Below are 25,194 nucleotides of genomic sequence, written 5' to 3'. Positions count from 1 at the left end.
CCCAGACTGACTGGTGCACATGCACTCTTGAGACAAGCTTGCACAATTAACATGTCCTGTAGGTGTTAATTGCCTATCTTCTTTCATTAGGCACTGTGTATACATACTGTACTTTTCTGCTTGTCCATAAAAGGTTTGTTTAAACAAACATCTAATGGATGCAGAATGGACGTCATCCATTTTGGAATTACAACTAATTTTTTTTTCACAGCTGGTGTACAGTGACCTGCTTACGAATCCGACACAAGCATACATGGCAAACCTAGAAAGGTACCAGGACGATGTTGCCAAACAGGTCTGATTGACTCTAAAACAATGTCCTCCGTCAACCAGCCAATTTCGTTAGCACATACAATAAAATCTTTAGGAAAAACTTTGGACTTTGGTAGTCTTCCGTGTCAAATGAGTGGCGGTAGTTTATGGCCATCGGCTGTACAAGCCAGCATGACTTCCCGGTGCGCAGTTTGATGATGTAGTGCTGAAATGTGACGAGTTTTTCCCCGTATTTTTCAGGCCCAATTGCGGCTCCCATTAAATTCCTGGATTTTATTATGTGCTTTTACTTGAATTACAGTATTTCTGCAGCTACAGATAAGCACTGTCGCTGCTTCCTCACAAAATCATCACTACGACTTCTAAACCACAGTGACAGCCACGTTTTGGTCCAGAAAATGCTTTTCTGTTGCTGGAACAAGCCGAAAGTTGTTACTTTTGCCATCTCCATGTCTTACCGAAGTTCAAAAGCAGACTGAAACAAACGTTTTTGCGAGCACTGCTCTCATTAGCTGGAGTTGTCGAAATGTAAAGCCACACTTGTCAAGTTTCTTCAGAACGTCCATTTTGATGGTGTATATGTAAGGAGTTTTTTTTAATTGCTATAAATATTTGAAAAATTGCTAAATTCGCCCATGATGAAAAAATTCCTTAACATTCATTACTCGAAACTAACACGATGGCTTCTGTGGTGGCTTCTAGTGGCAAAAAGCAGCAATAAAGGCCGCAAGTGCTTACAGTGGCAACTAGCGGCAGTTTCTGGAGCTTCTTAGGCTTTGCACCCATATGTAAACTGCAGGTGGTTTTTTGGATTCCTAAAACCAGAAAAAAAGTGCGGCTAGCGTTCGGGCTGCAAAAGCCACTATTGTATTGTTTTCAATATTTAATATTCCTAATGCTAAATGCAGGTTTTGTCATAATGCGAATTACGTTAAATCAAATATACAACTGCATTGCACTTATGGAGTAATTTTCAGGGCTTGAAATTTCTTCCATTAAATGCGGGTTTACACTAAATTGAGGTCACACAAAATCGGGGTTATACTGTAATTGAGAATGAAGGCTGCAATTGGTACTCTAAGTTGCGACAGGAGAGGAAATTGTGATGGGCCACATCAAAGTAGTCGGAAGACTGATGCCTTTTTTTAATAAATAAGTGTACAAATAAATAAAAAATGTTTCAGGGTTTTGGCAATCATATACTGTTTTGAATTTACAATGGCCAGTTTTGATTAATAATATGAGTATTTCATTTTGTTCTGACTTAAAATATCAGTCCATGCATAATCTGCAATTAATAATAACAATAATTCATTGTTTTAAGTCACGTGAATCTTCTATTTGTCGTATGAAAGTGTGTTAATTAATATAAAACAGAGTTAAGATGATTGTATATTGAATAATTACTGCACACATGAAAGTATTCATCAAATTTCAAAATAAGAAAGACATTTCATAACAAAAAAATTATATGTAAGTTATGTGAAAATAATTTTGTATTTCAATCAATTTAAAGAAGATTGTTGATTCACTTGTCACACATACTCTGCAGAAAAGTTGTTCATGTGGTGTCACCGCCAGACACCACACTTGCTAGGTGGTAGCTTTTAAATCGGCCGCGGTCCGCTTGTATACGACGGACCCGCGTGTCGCCACTGTCAGTGATTGCAGACCGGGCGCCGCCACACGGCAGGTCTAGTGAGACGTCCGAGCACTCGGCCCAGTTGTACAGCCGACTTTGCTAGCGATGCTACACTGACAAATACGCTCTCATTTGCCGAGACGATAGTTAGCATAGCCTTGTCATTTGCTACGACCTAGCAAGGCGCCATTACCAGTTTATATTGAGATATTAAAACATGTATCGTCAAGAGCGATGTACACCAATTATGGAATAAAGTTAAGTATTACATCAACTACGTACTTTATTTGCTATATTAATTACATTGTAATGTTCCAGACCTCACGCCAGCCTGCATGAGCTTAATCGCGTGCATTTCGGCCTCCTCTAGCTACACGGTGTTGGCTCTTCTGCCAACACATCAGTTCATGTGTAACAATTCTGACTGTAAGATATGTATTGACTAATCAAATATTGTAAATATTTAGAATTCCAACTTTGTGTTGGAAAAAGGATCAGGAACTGTATTTAGTTTTATTATTTCTTTATTCTTCTGTCTTAGTTGCACTGACAATTTGGGTTAATTGTGACTGGTTTTGCATATGCCCAATTGTTATCAAACCATTATCTGAGTGGTTATGTAATGATTAATAACATTTATACATTTTCAGCTATTTACATCTGTTCCACTTTGAACATTCTGTGTCATTAATATAAGTGCTTCTATGCACTACACATTATAGAGGACTGTCCTTAATGTAAGTGCCTACTATACATTATACTGGAGTTCATGTGTAACAATTCTGACTGTAAGATATGTATTGACTAATCAAATATTGTAAATATTTAGAATTCCAACTTTGTGTTGGAAAAAGGATCAGGAACTGTATTTAGTTTTATTATTTCTTTATTCTTCTGTCTTAGTTGCACTGATAATTTGGATTAATTGTGACTGGTTTTGCATATGCCCAATTGTTATCAAACCATTATCTGAGTGGTTATGTAATGATTAATAACATTTATACATTTTCAGCTATTTACATCTGTTCCACTTTGAACATTCTGTGTCATTAATATAAGTGCTTCTATGCACTACACATTATAGAGGACTGTCCTTAATGTAAGTGCCTACTATACATTATACTGGAGTGCAAAGTGGACACTTATATAAGGGACCCAGAGGGCTCAAAGTTGAACAGTTAGGAGTGGCTCAAAATGTACAAATGTTATTTCATTTATCATTTTATAATCACTCAGCTAATGGTTCATTAAGTAATGGACATGTCTGAAACCAGTTGGCATTAATCCGAATTGTCAGTGCAACTGATATGGAAAATCAAAGAAATAATAAGGCTATAAATATGAAGGTGGCTATGACCACATGGCTTTAGTCTTAGTTTTAGTTCAGTTATGAATCATTCATAGTTCACTTACGTCTTAGTCTTAGGAGTGGTTTCATATTGTCATACTTTTAGTTAATATCATCTTAGTTGAATGAAATGAAATGATCGTATGGCATTATTGGCCGAGAGGCCCCATTCGGGGGAGTTCAGCCGCCGTATTGCAAGCCCTTTTTAGGTGACGCCACATCGGCGACTTGCGAGTCAATGATGATGAAAATGATGATGGACACACAACACCCAGTCCTCCTGCCAGAAATCGAACCCGGGCCCCCTGCGTGGTAGGCGGTAACGCCACCGCTATGCTACGGAGGCGGACATTGTCTTAGTTAATATTGTCATACTCTTAGTTCCCCCCCATGAACCATGGACCATGCCGTTGGTGGGGAGGCTTGCAGGCCTCAGCGATACAGATAGCCGTACCGTAGGTGCAACCACAACGGAGGGGTATCTGTTGAGAGGCCAGACAAACGTGTGGTTCCTGAAGAGGGGCAGCAGCCTTTTCAGTAGTTGCAGGGGCAACAGTCTGGATGATTGACTGATCTGGCCTTGTAACACTAACAAAAACGGCCTTGCTGTCCTGGTACTGCGAACGGCTGAAAGCAAGGGGAAACTACGGCCGTAATTTTTCCCGAGGGCATGCAGCTTTACCGTATGGTTAAATGATGATGGCGTCCTCTTCGATAAAATATTCCGGAGGTAAAATAGTCCCCCATTCGGATCTCCAGGCGGGGACTACTCAGGCGGACGTCGTTATCAGGAGAAAGAAAACTGGCGTTCTACGAATTGGAGTGTGGAATGTCAGATCCCTTAATCAAGCAGGTAGGTTAGAAAATTTAAAAAGGGAAATGGATAGGTTAAAGTTAGATATAGTAGGAATTAGTGAAGTTCGGTGGCAGGAGGAACAAGACTTTTGGTCAGGTGACTACAGGGTTATAAACACAAAATCAAATAGGGGTAATGCAGGAGTAGGTTTCATGATGAATAGGAAAATAGAAATGTGGGTAAGCTACTACAAACAGCATAGTGAACACATTATTGTGGCCAAGATAGATACGAAGCCCACGCCTACCACAGTAGTACAAGTTTATATGCCAACTAGCTCTGCAGATGACGAAGAAATTGAAGAAATGTATGATGAAACAAAAGAAATTATTCAGATAGTGAAGGGAGACGAAAATTTAATAGTGATGGGTGACTGGAAATCGTCAGTAGGAAAAGCGAGAGAAGGAAACATAGTAGGTGAATATGGATTGGGAGTAAGAAACAAAAGAGGAAGCCGCCTGGTAGAATTTTGCACAGAGCACAACTTAATCATAGCTAACACTTGGTTCAAGAATTATAAAAGAAGACTGTGTGCATGTAAGAAGCCTGGAGATACTGACAGGTTTCAGATAGATTATATAATGGTAAGACAGAGATTTAGGAACCAGGTTTTAAACTGTAAGACATTTCCAGGGGCAGATGTGGACTCTGACCACAATCTATTGGTTATGAACTGTAGATTAAAACTGAAGAAACTTCAAAAAGTTGGGAATTTAAGGAGATGGGACCTGGATAAACTGAAAGGACCAGAGGTTGTACAGAGTTTCAGGGAGAGCATATGGGAACAATTGACAGAAATGGGGGAAAGAAATACAGTAGAAGAAGAATGGGTAGCTTTGAGGGATGAAGTAGTAAAGGCAGCAGAGGATCAAGTAGGAAAAAAGAAAAAAATGAGGGCTAGTAGAAATCCTTGGGTAACAGAAGAAATATTGAATTTAATTGATGAAAGGAGAAAATATAAAAATGCAGTAAATGAAGCAGGCAAGAAGGAATACAAACGTCTCAAAAATGAGATCGACAGGAAGTGCAAAATGGCTAAGCAGGGATGGCTAGAGGACAAATGTAAGGATGTAGAGGCTTATCTCACTAGGGGTCAGATAAATACTGCCTACAGGAAAATTAAAGAGACCTTTGGAGAAAAGAGAACCACTTGTATGAATATCAAGAGCTCAGATGGAAACCCAGTTCTAAGCAAAGAAGGGAAAGCAGAAAGGTGGAAAGAGTATATAGAGGGTCTAAACAAGGGCGATGTAGTTGAGGACAATATTTTGGAAATGGAAGAAGATGTAGATGAAGATGAAATGGAGTTCGACAGAGCACTGAAAGACCTGAGTCAAAACAAAGCCCCGGGAGTAGACAACATTCCATTTGAACTACTGACAGCCTTGGGAGAGCCAGTCCTGACAAAACTCTGAGCAAGATGTATGAGACAGGCGAAATACCCTCAGACTTCAAGAAGAATATAATAATTCCAAAACCGAAGAAAGCAGGTGTTGACAGATGTGAAAATTACCGAACTATCAGTTTAATAAGTCATGGGTGCAAAATACTAATGCAAATTCTTTACAGACAAATGGAAAAACTAGTAGAAGCCAACCTCAGGGAAGATCAGTTTGGATTCCATAGAAATACTGGAACATGCGAGGCAATACTGACCCTACGAGATATCTTAGAAGCAAGATTAAGGAAAGGCAAACCTACGTTTCTAGCATTTGTAGACTTAGAGAAAGCTTTTGACAATGTTGACTGGAATACTCTCTTTCAAATTCTGAAGGTGGCAGGGGTAAAATACAGGGAGCAAAAAGCTATTTACAATTTGTACAGAAACCAGATGGCAGTTATAAGAGTCGAGGGACATGAAAGGGAAGTAGTGGTTGGGAAGGGAGTGAGACAGGGCTGTAGCCTCTCCCCGATGTTATTCAGTCTGTATATTGAGCAAGCAGTGAAGGAAACAAAAGAAAAATTCGGAGTAGGTATTAAAATCCATGGAGAAGAAATAAAAACTGTGAGATTCGCCGATAACATTGTAATTCTGTCAGAGACAGCAAAGGACTTGGAAGAGCAGTTGAACGGAATGGATAGTGTCTTGAAAGGAGGATATAAGATGAACATCAACAAAAGCAAAACGAGGATAATGGAATGTAGTCGAAATAAGTCAGGTGATGCTGAGGGAATTAGATTAGGAAATGAGACACTTAAAGTAGTAAAGGAGTTTTGCTATTTGGGGAGCAAAATAACTGATGATGGTCGAAGTAGAGAGGATATAAAATGTCGACTGGCAATGGCAAGGAAAGCATTTCTGAAGAAGAGAAATTTGTTAACATCGAGTATAGATTTAAGTGTCAGGAAGTCGTTTCTGAAAGTATTTCTATGGAGTGTAGCCATGTATGGAAGTGAAACATTGACGATAAATATTTTGGACAAGAAGAGAATAGAATCTTTCAAAATGTGGTGCTACAGAAGAATGCTGAAGATTAGATGGGTAGATCACATACCTAATGACGAAGTGTTGAATAGGATTGGGGAGAAGAGAAGTTTGTGGCACAACTTGACTAGAAGAAGGGATCGGTTGGTAGGACATGTTCTGAGGCATCAAGGGATCAGCAGTTTAGTACTGGAGGGCAGTGTGGAAGGTAAAAATTGTAGAGGGAGACCAAGAGATGAATACACTAAGCAGATTCAGAAGGATGTAGGTTGCAGTAGGTACTGGGAGAAGAAGAAGCTTGCACAGGATAGAGTAGCATGGAGAGCTGCATCAAACCAGTCTCAGGACTGAAGACAACAACACTCTTAGTTTTGACTTAGTGTTTGTTTGACATAACATGAATTACTCAGTTTTTAGTGCTTTAACGAGTTTTGCGCAACAGGAAAGCCAAATTGCTCAGCTCATTGGCTTTCCTCCAACGTTGCTGAGACAAGAACATCTTGCCCCGATTTGCGGAATTAAGACATACTGTGAAAACGAAGAAAACTGAACGTATTTTACGGCGAGCAAGTATGGCCATTGTCAGGGAACGCATTCACTACACACGGCAAGAACTGGACAAGAATGCATGCATCCTGATCGCATGTCACCTGAAAATGGCAGAAGCATTACCGGCACACACTTGGGAGTGGGTTGACTGCAGCTCTCACGCCGACAGTGAGGTGCAGAAACGGAATGTTGCTGCAAAACAGATCGACAAATTCGACAGACTCTCTGGAGCTCAGTCGACCCAGAAGGTGACAAATAGCACCAGAGCTATTGTAAATTTGACAGATAAGGTGCTAGATGCAGCCACAACTTCTGTCCTCACGAAAGGGTTGAACTTTTCAGCTGTACCAAGAACCATACCAAAACAGGACAACATCAGCAGCGTAGAGGAAGCAATCCGGGGCCTACCCAAAGAGGAAGCTGAGCAGATCCGAAGGGAGACCTGCAGGATCATCGACAAGTTACGACTCCCTAAAGCCAATATTACTGCGCTGGAGTGAGAGGCTATCCACACACTGAGGGATGATAATCATGGTCCTCCCAGCAGACAAGGGAAATGCGACGGTGCTGATTCACACAGTCGACTACCAACAGAAAATCTGCTCTTTGCTGCAAGACCCAGCCTACAGGAAACTCAACAAGGACCCTACATCGACGATGACCAGGTAAACCGTGGCGCTACTGAAGGACTCAGATTTACCAGAGCGCCAACGACACCGCGCCTGTATGGATTGTCCAAGATTCACAAATATGGGGTGCCTCTACGGCCGATTCTGGACACTATCAACTCGCACAGTTATGGACTGGCCAAATACCTGGTGACACTATTGAAACCACTGGTGGGACACTGCAGTCATCACGTGAAAAACTCCGCAGATTTCATAAGAATACTGAAGAACATCCGAATACAGAGTGATGACCTACTCGTGAGCTTTGACGTCACCTCCTTGTTCACGAAGTATCTCTACAAGACGCCTTGGGACTCCTTAATCAGCACTTCAAGCCTGAAACAGTGAAGCTCTTTGAATATGCACTTACGACCACCTACTTCAAGTGCAATGGAGAGCATTATGAACAAGTGGATGGAGTGGCCATGGGATCTCCCCTTGCTTCAGGGATAGCGAATCTTTATATGGAACACTTTGAGGAGGTGGCACTACAGACTGCTCACCGTAAACCCAGGCACTTCTTCCACTATGTGGACGACACTTTCGTGATTTGGCAGCATGGCAGGCAGGCACTGGAGGAGTTTATGGACCACCTAAACGGCGGACATGAGAATATCACCTCCACGATGGAAGTAGAAGAGAATGGCTGTATTCCATTCCTGGACATACTGATCAGGAAGAAAGCGGATGGCATGTTGGGCCATTCAGTATATAGAAAGAAGACGCACACAGACCTGTACCTCCATGAAACCAGCTGCCACCATCCGGCGCAACGCCAGTCAGTACTGACCACTTTGGTACATAGGGTGTGCGTCATTTGTGACAAAGAAAGCCTCTCAAACAAATTACACCACCTAAGAGAGGTATTTCGGAAAAACAGGTACAGTGAAACACAGATTGGCAGGGCCTTCAAGAGGAGACAGGCTGACAAATTTCAGGAAGAGGAAGAGGAAGAGGAAGTTAACAAGAGACTCGCCTTTCTTCCATATTTGGGGCCCATATCAGCCAAAATCGGGAGGCTATTGAGAAAATCAAACATAAATACCATCTTCCGACCACTGCCGAAGACAAAAGAGCTGCTGGGCTCAGCTAAAGACCCACTCAAACTAAACACACCTGGTATATACAGCATTGCCTGTGAATGTGGTGTGCAGTACATTGGACAAACGCAGCGCTGCATCTCTAAAAGGTGCGAGGAACACATCAGGCATGTTCGACCTGGACAGATAGAGAAATCTGCTATAGCTGAACATAGCATCAAAGAAAACCACACCTTTGATTTCAAAAACACCAGGGTGCTGTGCCGAGCCGGGAGCTATTGGGATAGCATCATTAAAGAATCAATAGAAATACGGGTCCACGAGAATCTTGTGAACAGGGACGAAGGTTATCAACTGAGCGCGGGCTGGAATCCAGCATTAGCCGCAATATGCCAGGAACGCACCAAGAACCATCCAGCTCACGAGACGCGACGGGAATGCTCTGATGGAGACACAAACGGCGCACCCGCTTCCCCCTCCACCCCGCCCACCGGCTCCTCTGGATCCAGCCTCCTGTGGCCAGGTGGTAGGGGCCACACCGCAGGCATAAAGGGACCGGCATCTGCAAAGTCTCAGCACTTCGCCAGAAGATGACGAGTATGTCACTCGTAATGTCGCAGTTGGAAGACACCGCCACCCGGCTAGAAGCCCGAGAACTCTTCGCCAGCATGATGAGTCCTGTTTACAGTACATTACTACTTCTCACACTGCTTTACAACTAATGTGGCTAACAGAACTTTTGCATCCTTGAGTCTAGATATTCAGATAACTTTTAAGAAGAGTTGCTTGTGAGATATGTGTTTAAACTGGTTGCATTTCCCAATTTTTTGCTTTATGTTAGGTGGGAGCTTGTTGAACACTTTTGTACCAGAGTACATACGTAAAAATTACTCTTGTGAATACATTGTTGTCATTTGGTCTTGGCACCATAACTGTTGGCTTAATAACCCATGAGATAAATGACATGTTTAAAAGTTAAGGCTAGCAAATCATACCACACTGTGATTATATAAGCACATTCCTTGAGATACTAACAGTTTCTGATGTCATTTGTGTCTTGTTAAATGTATAGTTTTTGTGACAATCCTACTCAACATTTAGTGATTTCCATCATACAGGACTGGCTAAAGTGACTACTGATCTTCACTGATAATGAAGGCCCTATGAAAGATCAGGATCTTAATGTCCCACTGATGTTACCACTATTAGAAATGAATAATTGCTAATTTAGAGACAGGTGCAGAATGAAATGAACTGAGGCATGGTTGAAGGTCCCATCTTGAGATTCACCTCAAGAGGTTTAAACAAACCATAGGAAACATAATCAAGATGAACACACATAGAACTGCATCCCACTTCCTTGAAGATGAGCCCACTGTCTTAACTGCTGTGCAACATTTCTCAGTTTGGCTGCTCATATCCTGTCATAAACTATGCAAGCAGCCATTACACATAACACTGCTGCTCTTGATGTGCCTAATACATTGGCAGACTTTGATGCACTTGTATTAGCTTGGAAATCAAAATTTGCTCCTACTCTTCCACTTATTCAACAAGCCTGAAGACCTTTTAACTGTGGAATTAATATTTGACCCAATCATAACATTTATGTTGTAAAATACTCTTTTTCTCTCACATGTTGTACACCAACATGGATCTTTTCATTATTTTGTTACTTACGTAGGCAACTTCCAGAGACAAGTACACCACACAAATAATGTACAGCCTTTCACTCTATACAGACTTATTTTTTGTGTAATAACAACTGACAACTGCAATGGCCAAATGATCAGCATTATCTTCTCACAAAAATCCATTGTCCCACTAAATAAGTGTTACACTCATTATGAACACCAACTAAGTTTCTTTTGTTGTAGATAAAAATAAATATTGAAGGATGGAAGCTGGTACTATTGTTTACACAAGCTCTGTTGAAGATAACTACACCGGTTATCTTTGTCACACCTTATTAAATTCGTCTTTTCTCATAAGCAGTATGGGTCCTCACTTGATCAGACACATTGAGTGATATGGGATTCAACATAAGATGCTACTACAATAATTTGTGGTCAAAAATAACATGACATCATCTTTCCTAACCTGTTGGTCACATACCATACACTTCATGTATTTTTCACCAACAGGAATACATCTACATAATTCCAAACTGGATACTACAACAAATGTAAAATTTAATGAACTTGGCTACAGAATCAAACTGTAGAAATAAATTGTAAGTTGCAGATGTCTTCTGCAGCTCTTCACATCAGAACCTATCATAACAATTCATTCATATTTTCAAACATATCAATTATTACTTAAGCCAAAAAGTTTGTGATCATCTCTGATGGGCACATTACAAAAAATATTGAATACAAGATCTGCAATATAATGTCTGCCATACAAGCTACACTAGCTGAAAATAAAAGTTTTGTACTCACTGTAAAACTGTTTTGTAGCCCCCAAGCACACTTAGTGTCAGTACAATTCAAAAATGTTCCATTTATATAATCTTCCACACTGCCTGTTGCATCACGGGCAACACAGGCTCCTGCCATAAATGCCATGAGCAAATAGGAGATACTTGTTATTAAAATAGAAAGAAGTGTTCCCTTTGGAATTGCACCTTCTGGGTCCTGTAAAATGTTACAAGTAATTAGGTTTACCCCATGAGGAATATTAAATCACATGCATTAATTAAAAGCCAGAACAACAGAAGAATATTATCACACCTTTAAATCTCCTGATATATTTGCACCAGCCAAAATTCCAGTAGCTGCTGGGAAGAAAACGGAAAATACCGAAAAAAAGTTTTGCTGCATTCCTTCACTGTATCTATAATCTGGATAGAAGTTCTCCTGTATCAGTGAGGCTAAAACCAAGGAAAAACTTTCTGTAGAAAGTTATCTATGTAATTCCTGATTAGGGTTGGAAAGAGACAGAACAAAATTTTTAAAAAGAGAGAAAAGGCAGGAAACTCAGACTGCAAAGTATTGGATAACTACAATCCAAGCGTAACAGATTTTAAGTTGACATCACAAAACAGCACCAGTTCAAATGATGAGTTATTGACAGTTACTATTAGACAAGTAGTTATCATATTTATCTCACTGTACTGCTGTTTTATGCTTCAACTTTTGAGTTACTACTATATTCAAGTTTTATAACTATTGCATTAAATCTAACAAAAATACATACAATATTTCTTTTCACATCTGTGATCTTACCATTATATCCCAAAAAACCTTTAGCAATTGACTCCTCGTTCTGTGGTCCAATAAATGTTCCTATCATAAAATCGACAATGGCGACCAGCAAAATAACAAGCAGTACCAGTTGTGCCTGCAACAAAAATTCATCATTTCTCACTCCTTGTTTCTCAATCGTACAAAGTTTCATTCCTATCGAAAGGCTTCCCCTTAAGCTCCACATCACAATGGATTCATCAAAGATCTACTTTCCTTCTTCTGATCCCTGTAATGGAAACACATTTTTCCTAACAATCTCTCCAACAAAAACCAACTTAAACCCAACACTGAACCTTGCCTCTCCCAGTTGATACCACCATCCGCCTGTGACCCTCCCAATCTCCAACCTAACCACCCACTGGTTACCTTCCAGGAGTTCCTCGTCTCCAGCTTGTTTTCACCATCCTTCCCCACAGCTCTTCCAAAGAACACAAACCTCTCAACAGAAGAAAGAATGACCCTCTGTAACCTCAAGACAGACCATGATTGAATCATCATCCTTGCAGACAAGGGTTACATCACTGTTGTGATGAATCCAAGTGACTACCTGACAGAAGGCATCTGCCAGCTATCTGACTTCTCCTCCTACTAGTCCTGTCACACCGATCCCACTCCAGAAGTCCAACACAGCCTCCAGTCCCTACTCAAATCTCTAGGCCGATTCAAAAATCTTTCCCCTGAATCCATCTCCCTCCGTACACCCGTGACCTCCACACATCCACATGCTACATGCTCCCAAAAATCCATAAACCCAACAATCCTAGCCACGCCATTGTAGCTCGTTTCTGTGTTCCCGTTGTTAAATCTCCACAATTGTCAAAAAACACCTCCAAGCAAGTGCTTGCAGTCAAGCCAGTCCCATTAAAAGCAAAAACCAGTTACTGCAAAATGTTACAAGTAATCAGGTTTTTCCCATAAAGAATATTAAATCATGTGCATTAATTGCATTCCAATACAACAGAGATGTAATATCTTACTTCTATTTCATTTGCACTTCCTTAATTGTCAAACTCTGTAGCTGAGCTGTGAGTGGTTGGAGTAGTTGACTGTTATGAAGGTGACCATATTTCAATTCTAGGTACAGCCAGGGATTTTTCCTTGGTGAAAGGAGTAGAACAGGATCCACTCAGCATTGTGATGCCAGTCAAGGAGCTACTTGAGAAGTAGTGGCTCCTGGGTTTGCAAAGCCAGCAGCAACAGGAAGAGTGGTGTGCTGACTGTACGCACTTCCATACCACATCTAAATGATGACATCGGCAGATGATCGCATGGCAGTTGGTCAGTACCAATTAATCCATATGTGTCCAGAATAATGGCATTTTCCTTTTTACATCCTTCACAGACTCTTCATCACCACCACCCCATTACCACCTGTATCCCTACTCGTCAATCTTGATGCCACATACCTGTAGAACACCATCCACTAGCCCATACCCTTGCTGTTATCAAACACTACCTCACCCAACATCCCTCTGACTCCAAACACATTACCTTATACCTTTATATACCTAACAAATTACACCCTCACACATAACTACGTCTCATTTGAGGAGAATATATACAAACAAATCTGTGGTATGGCCATGAGCACCCACATCGTGCTCTCCTGTAGCCATCTCTTTAAGGGCCACCTAGAAGAAACCTTCATAGCCTCCCAAAACTCAAAACAACTCCTCTGGTCAGGTTCACTGATATCTTCATGATCTGCACCCAGTGTTAAGACATCCTATGCTCACTCTTCCACAGCCCCAACACCACCTCTTCTCCCATTCACTTCACCTGTTCCTCCACACAATACTATAATTGTTGAGTTTTATCTCTCTGATGGCTTCATCCATACTTCTGTCCATATGAAGCCTACTAACCATTAACAATACCTGCATTTTGACATCTGTCATCTCCTCCACATCAAAAAATCACTCTCATATAGCTTGGTCACCCATGGATGGCGTAACTGCAGTGACAAGAATTTCCTTGCCCAGTATGCTGAATGTCTCACAAAGGCTTTCACAGACAGGTGCTATCCCACAAACCTAGTCAGCAAATAGATTTGCTGCACCATATCCACACATGACTCTAATCCTCCCATGACCTTCAAGAACCAGCTGCAAAGAAGCAACTCCCCCTCCTCGCTGTTGCCTGCTATCATCCCAGATGGGAGCAGCTGAACTGTACCCTTGCCAGAGTTTCGACTGTCTATCATCATGCCCAGAAATGAGGGATATCCTCCCCTCAGTCCTTCTCATCCCTCCAACCCAGGCATGGGTCCTGCCCAATTTGTCCAGCCAGCACATCCTACTCTAGTCCTGGCTCAGGACTCTCCTATCCTGTCACAGGCAGTGCCACCTGTGAAAGCAAACAAATCATATATCTGTTCTGCTGCAATTTCTACATAGCTTATTACAGGATCATCAATCAGCTGCCCACCAGAGCAAAAGGCCACCACCAATCTGTGACTAAGAACAGAGTTAATCATCCAGTGGCAGAACATGTGGCTGAGTATAATTTGCCCAAGTTCAATGGCTGCTTCATAACCCACGCTATCTGGATCCCCCTCCCCCTGCATCAGTTTCTCTGAGAATAGGAGTTATACTTGTAACACATCCTTCATTCTTGTAATCCTCCTAGCCTCAGTCTCTACAAGCTGATTCCGTCGACCCCCTCTACCAAAGTCTCTCCTTCCTCTAACCTGTTACCCCCTCCCAATCCATCCCTGCATGTCACTGTCATCATGCGCCACACAAATTCACCGGCTCTTGCGCCCGTGTGTCACATTGCTATCGCGTGCACCTGCTGTCTCTGTTTGAGCCATCCACCACCCTTCTCCAACCCCTCCTCCCACTTCCTGCTTCTCTCATCCAAAAGCTAGCAAAGTTTTCATTCTTTTCTGTGTGTCTGTTGATGAGTCAACACTTCTACTGTTTTGTGAGTACTCCTGAATTATTTTCATCTCACTAAAGAGCATGAAAATGGTTTTCACAAATATTTCTGAATTAGTATTTTTTAAACAAAAAGTAAATATGGTCAAAACAGTAAGCACATATATCTTACTTAAAAAGAATATTAAAAAATCTGAAAAAAGAAAACTCCAATAGAAAATACATCCTCAACAAAGGGCACCACTTAATTGTGAAAACACACACAGCTACAAACCAAATGGAAGTACAGCACTCATACACTGTGTGTATCCATTTTTTAATGAAGTGAGAGAGAGAGATTGTCTATTATGTAAGCATGGGAAGAAATTATGATGGTCCTTACCTTCGCCTCCCATTCCATTCCAATCACAACAATGCAGAGTAGTAACATTATTGTTATAACACCAATGATACGCATATCATTTAGGCTGCCATCCACCATAATGGCATCATGCACACTAAGTAGTCCAACCAAGGATTCACAGAATCCAACAACATACATTGCACAAGCAACTGCATTAGCTAATGAGAATATTAACCCTATCGATCCTCCAAATTCAGGACCCAAGGATCGTGATATCATGTAGTAGGTGCCTCCTAGTGAAATAAAAAAATACATTCTACAATGAATTTTTACACAAAATATTCACACAAACATGCTCCTGAATCAGGAGAATTTTATAAACAGTGTATAGTGAAATCAAACGAATATTGGATACAGACCTCCTTTTATAATTCCATTTGTACTAATGGCTGACATAGATAGTGATGTTAGTGTAGTTACTACACTAGCACAAATTATTATCAGCAGGCCCTGTCCTATAAATAGAAAATAAGGCATGTTTTATACAGAATATCAATAAACTAAGAGTAATGAATATTTGTTGGTCATAAATTAATGTGTTCTACATAAATGACATTCAGACTCAGACAATGCAGCCAAAGTCTGCAGCTGAGATTAGTGCACCAGGGAATGAAATACATGAAGCTCCATATACAAGTACAGATCATGTCATCAAATGTTTGCATACATGGTACAATTTAACCATATCAAAATTTTATTTAAATACAATAAATTATATATAATTTGGAAAATATAATGAACATGTTGATATGAATTTGTTGTCAGGTTATGAAAACTTATAGAAGATGATAAATCACAATACTCTTTGGGAGCACTTAGACCAAAGTTGAAATGAAATGAGATGTCGCTGAGATGGTGCTGAGTAGACTGGTCACCTGGAGCAAGTCTTTCGATTTGATACCACTTCGGTGACTTGTGCGTCGATGGGGATGAGATGATGATGAAGACAATGCAACACCCAGTTCCTGAGGGGAGAAAATTCTCCAACCCTGCCGGGAATCAAACCTGGGCTCCTTAGCATGGCATTCCATCATGCTGCCCACTCAGCTATCAAGACAGACAAAATTGAAATGGAAAATACACTTAAAAGATGTGTGTCATTATGGAATATGTGGATATTACCAGACCCTTTGTTTCTTTCGATGGTATTTTAAGGAGGAAACAATTATAATTTACAATATGTTGATGGCACGGTGGCCACTTAGCATGACTCTGTGGAACAAAAAAGTGTGATGCCCCATGTAGAATGGAGAGGGAATAAACTCTAAGCATATGAGTTATCTCAGATTTAAAATTGCACTGCCCCATAACAGACATTGGTAGGACTTTTATGTATATTTCTGGCTGAATTTACACCACCTGACAAAAAAAGTAAAGTGTCCAGAAGACAAAGTGAATTTTCACTCTGATCTGAAACTTCCTGGCAGACTAAAACTATGTGCCATGCCAACAGCTTTATATCTGCCAGTACCACATCTCCTAGCTTCCAAATTTCACAGAAGTGCTCCTACTACCTTGTGGGTATGTATTTAGAGTTACAATTCCCTGTGACTGGTAAAATGGCCGCCAGGCTGCATTAGTGACATTTGTGTTTAGTGTTGTTACCCGGCCTAGTAGGGTATACAATGAGGTGACAGAAGTCATGAGATACATTCTAATATCATGTCAGACCTCCTACTGTCTGGCATAGTGCAGCAGCTTGATGTGGCACGGACTCAACAAGTTGTTGGAAATCTCCTGCAAAAATACTGAGTCATGCTGCCACTGTAGGCATCCACAACTGCGAAAGTGTTCCTGGTGAAGCATTTTGTGCACGAACTGACCTCTTGATTATGACCCATAAACATTCAATGGGATTCATGTTGGGTGATCTGGATTTGCTTGAACTGTCCAGAACGTTCTTCAGACCAGTTCTTCAGACCAATCACAAACAATTGTGGCCCACAGACATTGCGCACAGACATTGCGCACTGTCATCCATAAAAATTCAATCTTTCTTTGGGAACATGAACTCCATGAATATATGTAAATGGTCTCCAAGTAGCTGAACATAACCATTTCCACTCAATGATCAGTTAATTTGGACCAGAAGACCCAGTCCATTCCATGTAAACACAGTCCACACCATTCTGGAGCCACCACCAGCTTGCAGAGTGGCTGTTGACAACTTGGGTCCATGGCGTTGTGGGGTCTGTGCCACACTCAAACCCTACCATCAGCTCTTGCCAACTGGAATCAGGACTCATCTGACCATGCCACAATTTTTCAGTCATCTAGGGTCCCAATGATATGGTCATAAGCCCAGGAGAGATGATGCAGGTGACATTGTGCTGTTAACAAATGCACTCGTATTTGTCATCTTCTTCCATAGCCCATTAACACTAAATTTCATTGCACTGTCCTAAAGGATATGTTCTTTGTACATCCCACATTGATTTCTGCTGTTATTTTATGCAGTGTTGCTTGTCTGTTCGCACTGATGCAAGTGCCATTACTCCTGGTCATTAAGTGAAGGCCGCCATCCACTGTGTTGTCCGTGGTGAGAGGTAATGCCTGAAATTTGATTTTCTCAACACACTTTTGACACAGCGGATCCCAGAATATTGAATTCCCTAATGATTCTCAAAATGAGTGTCCTGTGTGTCTAGCTCTAACTACCATTTCACGTTCAAAGTCTCTCAATTCCTGTCATGTGGCCATAATCATGTTGGAAACCTTTTCACATGACTCACCTGAGTATAAATGACAGCTCTACCAATGCACTGCTCTTTTAAACCTTGTGTACGCAATACTACTGCCATCTTTCAAATGCGTATCGCTATCCCTTGACTTTTGTCAGCCTGTGTATCAGTGGCATTAACAGCATCAAATGTTGAGTGATCATTCTGAAGAACATGGACGTGCTGCATACTCATCTGAGACAACTTTATCAACACCTGACCAAGTTCTGGACCTCCATTTGATCGGCTGTTGCAGTCAAGCAAATCATGATATGTAGACTATTCGCATCTAACAGTGGCTTAATGTCAGAATGCACTGTCCCAGTCTACCATGTCTGACCACCACAAGGGAGGACTGCCACACTGTGCACCAAGCATTCGTAACTCCTTCACATCCACACCTGCCATCTGAGAACAAGGAATGGGCTCCTTCCAACATTCTGTGTCATTGTGCAGCATTGGTCAGAGCATAGCAAGAGCCAGACTAGTGAATTACAGTCCCATGCATTGGCTGCCATTAACACCACAACACAGACAATTGCTTTTGAAGTGGTGCTGTGAATGGGAAACATGGACTGCTAATCAGTAGTGTTGCATTGTCTTCAGCTTTGAATCATGGTGCTCCACTATCCCAGACAACTGCCATCAGCGAGTATGGTGGCAATCTGGAGAGAGGTCCTATTCTTACAATGTTTTCGAGAGCCATTAAGTATGACTTCAGGTCATGAATGGTATTGATTGAGGAAACTCTGATGGCACAGCAGTACATTGTGGACATTGGTCCTCATCTGGTACCTCTAATGTGACAGTATCATAGTGTCATTTTTCAACAGGACAATGCTCATTCACACACCACACGATGATATGAACTGTCCGTGTGATGCTGAAGGGTCACCGTGGCCAGTAAGATCTGCAGATCTGTCGCTGACAGTACACATGTGACATCAGCTCGGATGTCAACTCCATCCTAGTGCCACTAACCGTGGTATTGAGGAATTACTGCTGACCAGCCTGCCTCAGGAGAGGATACAATCAATGGCTTTATGACACCCTTCCCATCTGAATCAGTGCATGCATCCAGGCCAGATGGGGTTTAATACACTTGGCAACATTGTAAACAGGTCTTTTTGTTTTGCAGCTAATAAATATGGCTGGTCTTTCAGATGAAGTACTATATGGCATACATCAGCCATCGTCTTTTCTCTTTTGAACACACTGATATTTTCCATTCTTCTGTCTCAGAGTAAGAATTTTTTATAGCTATTTGTGATGCATGAGTATGAAGCATTCTGATCATGCTGCATTTGGAGATCTTATATGCCTGCACTGATAACAACATTCAACAGATCTTTAAAATCAAAGAAGTCAGCTGTATGCATTGGAAAGGCATTTGGACCTCTGGAGGTAAGCACTTCTTCGCACAAGGAGTATGCACTTTCTAGTAATGAACACATGAAACATTTCCTCCATGATTTGATACTAGGAACAAATGTATGGAGATGCAACAGAGTATGGAGACCACAATAGCACTGAAAACACGCGATGCATTTCAAGAGATATTGCTCCCATCATCAGTTTGTGAAAATATCCTCATGAGCCTAAAACACTAAAAAGTATACCAATACATTTGTGGCATTCATAAATTAAAATGGAATAAAAACACATTGGACTGTGGGTCCTTGTCCTACATTAAAACTGTTGACTTCTGTCAATAGTTCTCCCATCTATTGGCTCAACTGGAGCCTTCTTTTCCTTATTTTGTAAAGGTCCATTCAGTCTAAGTAACTACAACAAAACAGTTGTTGCAAACCATAAGTACAAAACAGCTCATCTCCTTAAGAGCACAGAAGATGATTCAGAAATCCTGCATAAACAAAAGAAAGGGTGAAAATTTGACTTGCAGGAAGAATCTGACATTGCCATTTGTGAAAAGTAACATGACAATATTCTCAACATGAAAGTGAAAAGACAATGAAATGAGATTTCTTAATGTCTTTTCAGAATTATTTTAAAGCAGATCCATAATTATAAATTTGCAATACTTCTTTCATGGAATAGCTAGAGACGGATGATCACAGATGACAATATGCAAGTAGCATCTTTCGAAATGAAGAACAGTAGGTGACCAATAAAAGAGCAATTTGGTTGAGCCGATAGCTGTGCTTAAACAGTAATACCATGGACATGTCAGTTCACAATAACTCCTGGACAACTGGAAAAAAGTGAACTTGACACTTTTGGAGCCTACAGCAGATCAGGACATGATCTGGTGCGCAGTGAATTGTGAGATTGGGACGACTATTGATAGGAGTCACCAGTTTTCGTATTAGATAAGAACCAACAGTCCAATGTGTTTTTATTTCATTTTATTTTATGAATGCTACAAATGAACTGGTATACTTTTTAATCTTTTAGCTTCATGAGCTGAGTCTAACAACCTGATGGGATTATTGTTCCTTGAAATGCACTACTGAGTAGGGCATAGAACATAAAATGGTTGGATGCTACCAGTCATTACCATTAACATATAACACCTGCTGCCTCACATTCTCAAAATGAATAATATTAAACAGCATTGCTACATCTGATACCATTCATACAATGTCTAGGTAATCAGTCCAAGTAGCTTATAGGTCTCCCATAAAATGTCAATAGTATGACATCATTATCCCCACAATGCTCAATGAATTTGTGTTGTTAAACATGTTACACAATTACAAAAAACTCAAACGGAATAAATGTTAAAATAAGAATTTTATAAACAGGTACTTCTTCATCCTCATAGGACATCTATCTACTAATGAGTTCCAGATAAAAATAAGATGATGAAGGCGCATGTACAGCACATTCAAAAAGATGTTTACAAACTGACATGGCACACTGGGCATACAACAAGGATAAGGTCACAAACTTCACAAGAGGGTGGTACAGTCACGAGACAGTGTTGCTATACAGACACAGGCAGAGCACACAGAGACCTTCATCATTCACAATGTGGAAGTGTTGATACTAAAATGGCTAGCTATACATATTGCGAAATGGCCAAGATGCATTTGATTTATGGTGTGGCCAAATGCAATGGACAGGAAGCTGTGTGATTGTATCATGCAAAATACCCCGATAGAAAGGTGCCATGTCACACATTATTCACCGCACTCCATCACCAAAAGTGCACAACTGGCTCACTGTATGTGCAGGAGCTTGACACTGGTTGCCAATGAACAACACGGTCAGTTGCAGTGGAAGAAAGCATTCTCGAAAGGATACAGCACACGCCATCAACAAGTGCATAAGGTGCATTTGGCACCACTGTTATGCCCCACCTTCCATCTGGCGTATTGCAAATGACAAAAGACAGCATCTGTTTCATTTCCAATGCATCCAGGCATTACAACTGTAGGACTACAATGAGCTCTTATGATTTGCATGAAAGTTTCTGCAGGAATCTGTTGCAAACTGAAGCTTCACAGCAAATGTCCTCTTCACCAATGAGGCCACATCCTCACTCAAGGGTATGATGAATGTTCACAATCTGCATACACGGGCAGATGTGAACTCACATGCTACACATATGCATGCCTCACAACACAGATTTACCTTTAACATTTGAGCTGGCATCACCAGAGACTGTTTATTCAGCCATATATTCTCCTGGACTGACTTGATGGTCACATGTATCCCGTATTCCTGAAAGAGGTTTCTGTTGGACATGCTGAATGATGTTCCCATGCCTATTCATTGCTTCATTTTATTTCAGCATGACGGAGCCCCTGCGAATTTCAGCACACAAGTGAGGGAACATCTGCAGGCAACCTTTCCCAGCCACTGAATTGGCTGTGGTGAGCCGGTCACATGTCTACCACAATAACCCAAACTGTCCGCAGTCAAATTTTTTCTGTAAAATATCTGAAGGGAGTTGGGTATGAAACACCTGTTACATTGTCAGAGAACCAAGTGGGCAGGACTGTTGTGGTAGCAGGATGTCTTCAAGATACATCAGGTGTCTTTGAGAGGGTGTGCCATTCAATGCAGCATCGATTTCAGGCATGACTCGGTGCATGTGGACAAAACTTTGAGCATCTCCTGTAATGGGTGTCCATTTGTAGCATGTGACTAAATAAATGCAACACCATTCAGTAGCACTGGATAGCCTTTGTAAACCCTGATTCGTGTGTGATTATTGATCCTTCTTATATTCCCAACGTTCGATGTCAGTTTTTAAAAATTTTTTTGAATCACCTTGTATAATATTCAAGTATCAATTACAAGTAAATGTCTGATAAAATAATCATAGCTTTGAAAAAAGGTTGAATACAACATATCGCTGGACTGCTAGAATGAAGTTCTTCTAGCACACAATAATAGAAAGAACTGATTCATATGATTTTCAGGACAGCATAGTTAGAACACATTCAGGTATTAAAATAGATAATAGTTTCAAAATCATTACCTGTATAACTAATATAGAGTAACTTTGACAGATTATGTTACTTACCAATCCCCGCTTGTCCAACAACCCAGGAGAGACGCAAAAAGAGCATAACACCCCATATATTTAAGAGATTCCGAACCAGTACTCCTTGAATCCAACCAAACTTGACCTGCCCTTCCATTTCACCAGGGAGACTGGTGGGTGGAGCTGAAGGCTGCATGGGCAAAGAAAAAAGCAACTGTCATTGTTTTATCCATCACTGAGAAATATTTATATCATCTCACTATATAATTCACATTTCACAAACATCATAGGTAGCTTCCAATGTTGTCTGAAAACTTCCCTATGTTTCTTCTCTTGCCCAGATATGATCTTACTTTCTCATTATATTTCATTAACCTGTCATTCACACACTTTTTGCTGCAAACAAGATGTGTTGATTCTATAGTTTTTCAATTGCTGTTGCAAAACTACAAATATAGTATTACTGTACATAGCTTAGACAGACAAAAATGTTGAAAAGCCTGTGATAGAATACCAGAATGTTACAGACTTGAAAGCAGAGGAATTACAAAAAATAAAATAATATCAGATGCAGCACTTAAGGTATTTATGCATTTGTGTAATCATAAAGAGCTACACATTCCTCCACTGAGCAGGAAGAGCAATAGATTGTTAGATAATGGTATACTGTAGACGTTTAGAGGGAGTCAAAGGGAAAGATATTTCTAACAGTGTTACAGCTTATAAAAATTACATATATAATCAAAAAAGTACTTTCATTTACAGAATGTGTCTGGATATAGGGATGGGGGAAGTTTACCGTTTGTGAATAACTGCAGTAATTCAGTTATGCATGATGTAATGACTACATCACCACATGTGAATTCTGATAAATAACTGTGTTATATCCACAGTGAATCATAGTGCAAACCTGTAATGTAGAAGCAACTTCATCCATTTATTAAAGAACAGATTATGAAGGCTCAGAGAGCTTGTCTCTCAGTCTTAGATATAACTCCTGTCGTAGATCTGACACAGTTGAAATGAACAAGAACTTGTCAACAGAGGGAAATGGATGTGAAGAGCAGCAAATGGCTGCTAGTCAAGAAATATGCCAGAGTCAGTGACCTGCCACTGTGTACTTCCTGTCTCGCATGGTTTCTACAACACAAAACACTTTATTTGTGCAAGGAGAATGCCAACAGACTGATTGGCGAACTAGAGTAATGTTGATTATTTTGACGAGTCATTGGTTTTAATATGGCAATGGCCTTGCCGCAGTGGCTACACCGGTTCCCGTGAGATCACCGAAGTTAAGCGCTGTCGGGCGTGGTCGGCACTTGGATGGGTGACCATCCAGGCCGCCATGCACTGTTGCCATTTTTTGGGGTGCCCTCAGCCTCGTGATGCCAATTGAGGAGCTACTCGACTGAATAGTAGCGGCTTCGGTCAAGAATACCATCATAACGACCGGGAAAGCGGTGTGCTGACCCCACGCCCCTCCTATCCGCATCCTCCCTGAGGATGATACAGCGGTCGGATGGTCCCGGTAGACCACTCGTGGCCTGAAGACGGAGTGCTTTTTTTTTTATTGGTTTTAATATTCTCTGTACTGGAGCACATACATTTCTATGGTGAAGTAAATTAGGCACTGGATGTATCACGAATAGTGTTGACAGTGGTGAGTGTTTGGTGAAGATTTGAGTACATTGCAAGAAGTTGTGTCCCTGCTATTTTAGAGGAATACAAGCAATTTCATCACAACTTTGAAGAATTTATGTATTTCAGAATTCTGCACTACTTTGCATACTCTGTAGACATACAGATGTGGTGACGCATCATCTAGCCATTACATACACCCATCGGACTCAAACTGCTCGGCTATGGAGGTTGCAGGAGTACCTACATGCTCTTTGGTAGGTATTTTGTGCAGAACAGATCCTTACTTGCAGGAATGTATGCAATGTTTTGAAATTTCGTAACAGATTAAAACTGAGTGTTGGGCACACAGGGGCTCAAAATATCCAGTCACAACTCAGGGAACTTCTTCACAGCTTCAACTATGTCAGCGACCCTCTCCTACTTTCCAAACTTCACTGGAGCCCTCCTGCATACACTATTTGATCAAAGGTATTCCAATACCTATTCGTGGACATTAATGTGGGGTGTGTTGACCCTTCAGCTTTATCATGGCTTGGACTCTACTGGAGACACTTTCAATGAGGTGTCTAAACACCTGGGGGAATGGCAGCCCAATCATGCTCAGGACCCAAAACTGGAGAAGATAGTGATGTTGGGCACTGGGTCTGGAGCACAGTTAAATTTCTAACTCATCGCAAGATTGCGCCATTGCATTTAGGTTGCAACTCTTTGCATGCTAGTCCATTTCAGAAAAATTATTTTCCACAAACAGTGCATCACAGATGCATTGTACTGCTGATACAATTATCACCTCCAAACTATTCCCCTACTGTACACAGTATACAATGCTGTAGAGTGTGTTCAAAATTTTCTGTGTCTAGCATTTTCTTAAGCGCAATAAGGAGTCCACACCTTAACCATGAAAAACACTTCAAGGCCATATCACCACAACTTCTGTACTTCATTGTTGGCAATACTTACGATGGCAGGTAATGTTTTCTGGGAATTCACCAAATCCAAATCTTTCCACCAGAATGCCACAGGATATAGTGAGAGTCACTACTCCA

General features: G+C 40.9%; 1 protein-coding gene and 1 pseudogene across 2 annotated transcripts in view; one reads left to right on the top strand and one right to left on the bottom strand.

Moving 5' to 3' along the window:
• LOC126094481 (bumetanide-sensitive sodium-(potassium)-chloride cotransporter) overlaps positions 1-25,194 on the bottom strand; it is a 632,465-nt gene that overhangs the window by 89,823 nt on the left and 517,448 nt on the right. For both annotated transcript variants that reach the window (XM_049908875.1, XM_049908876.1), the window contains exons 2-7: positions 22,547-22,697; positions 15,691-15,786; positions 15,311-15,564; positions 12,029-12,143; positions 11,534-11,673; positions 11,243-11,437 (exon numbers count right to left, since the gene is read on the bottom strand). In XM_049908875.1, the coding sequence (XP_049764832.1) occupies positions 11,243-11,437; positions 11,534-11,673; positions 12,029-12,143; positions 15,311-15,564; positions 15,691-15,786; positions 22,547-22,697 (951 nt within the window). The remainder of the gene's footprint in view (positions 1-11,242; positions 11,438-11,533; positions 11,674-12,028; positions 12,144-15,310; positions 15,565-15,690; positions 15,787-22,546; positions 22,698-25,194) is intronic.
• On the top strand, positions 23,749-23,866 carry LOC126096032 (5S ribosomal RNA; annotated as a pseudogene).

This window comes from Schistocerca cancellata, chromosome 8, assembly GCF_023864275.1.
Source record: "Schistocerca cancellata isolate TAMUIC-IGC-003103 chromosome 8, iqSchCanc2.1, whole genome shotgun sequence".
Classification (NCBI taxonomy): domain Eukaryota; kingdom Metazoa; phylum Arthropoda; class Insecta; order Orthoptera; family Acrididae; genus Schistocerca; species Schistocerca cancellata.
This window is presented reverse-complemented; position numbering and strand designations above follow the sequence as displayed.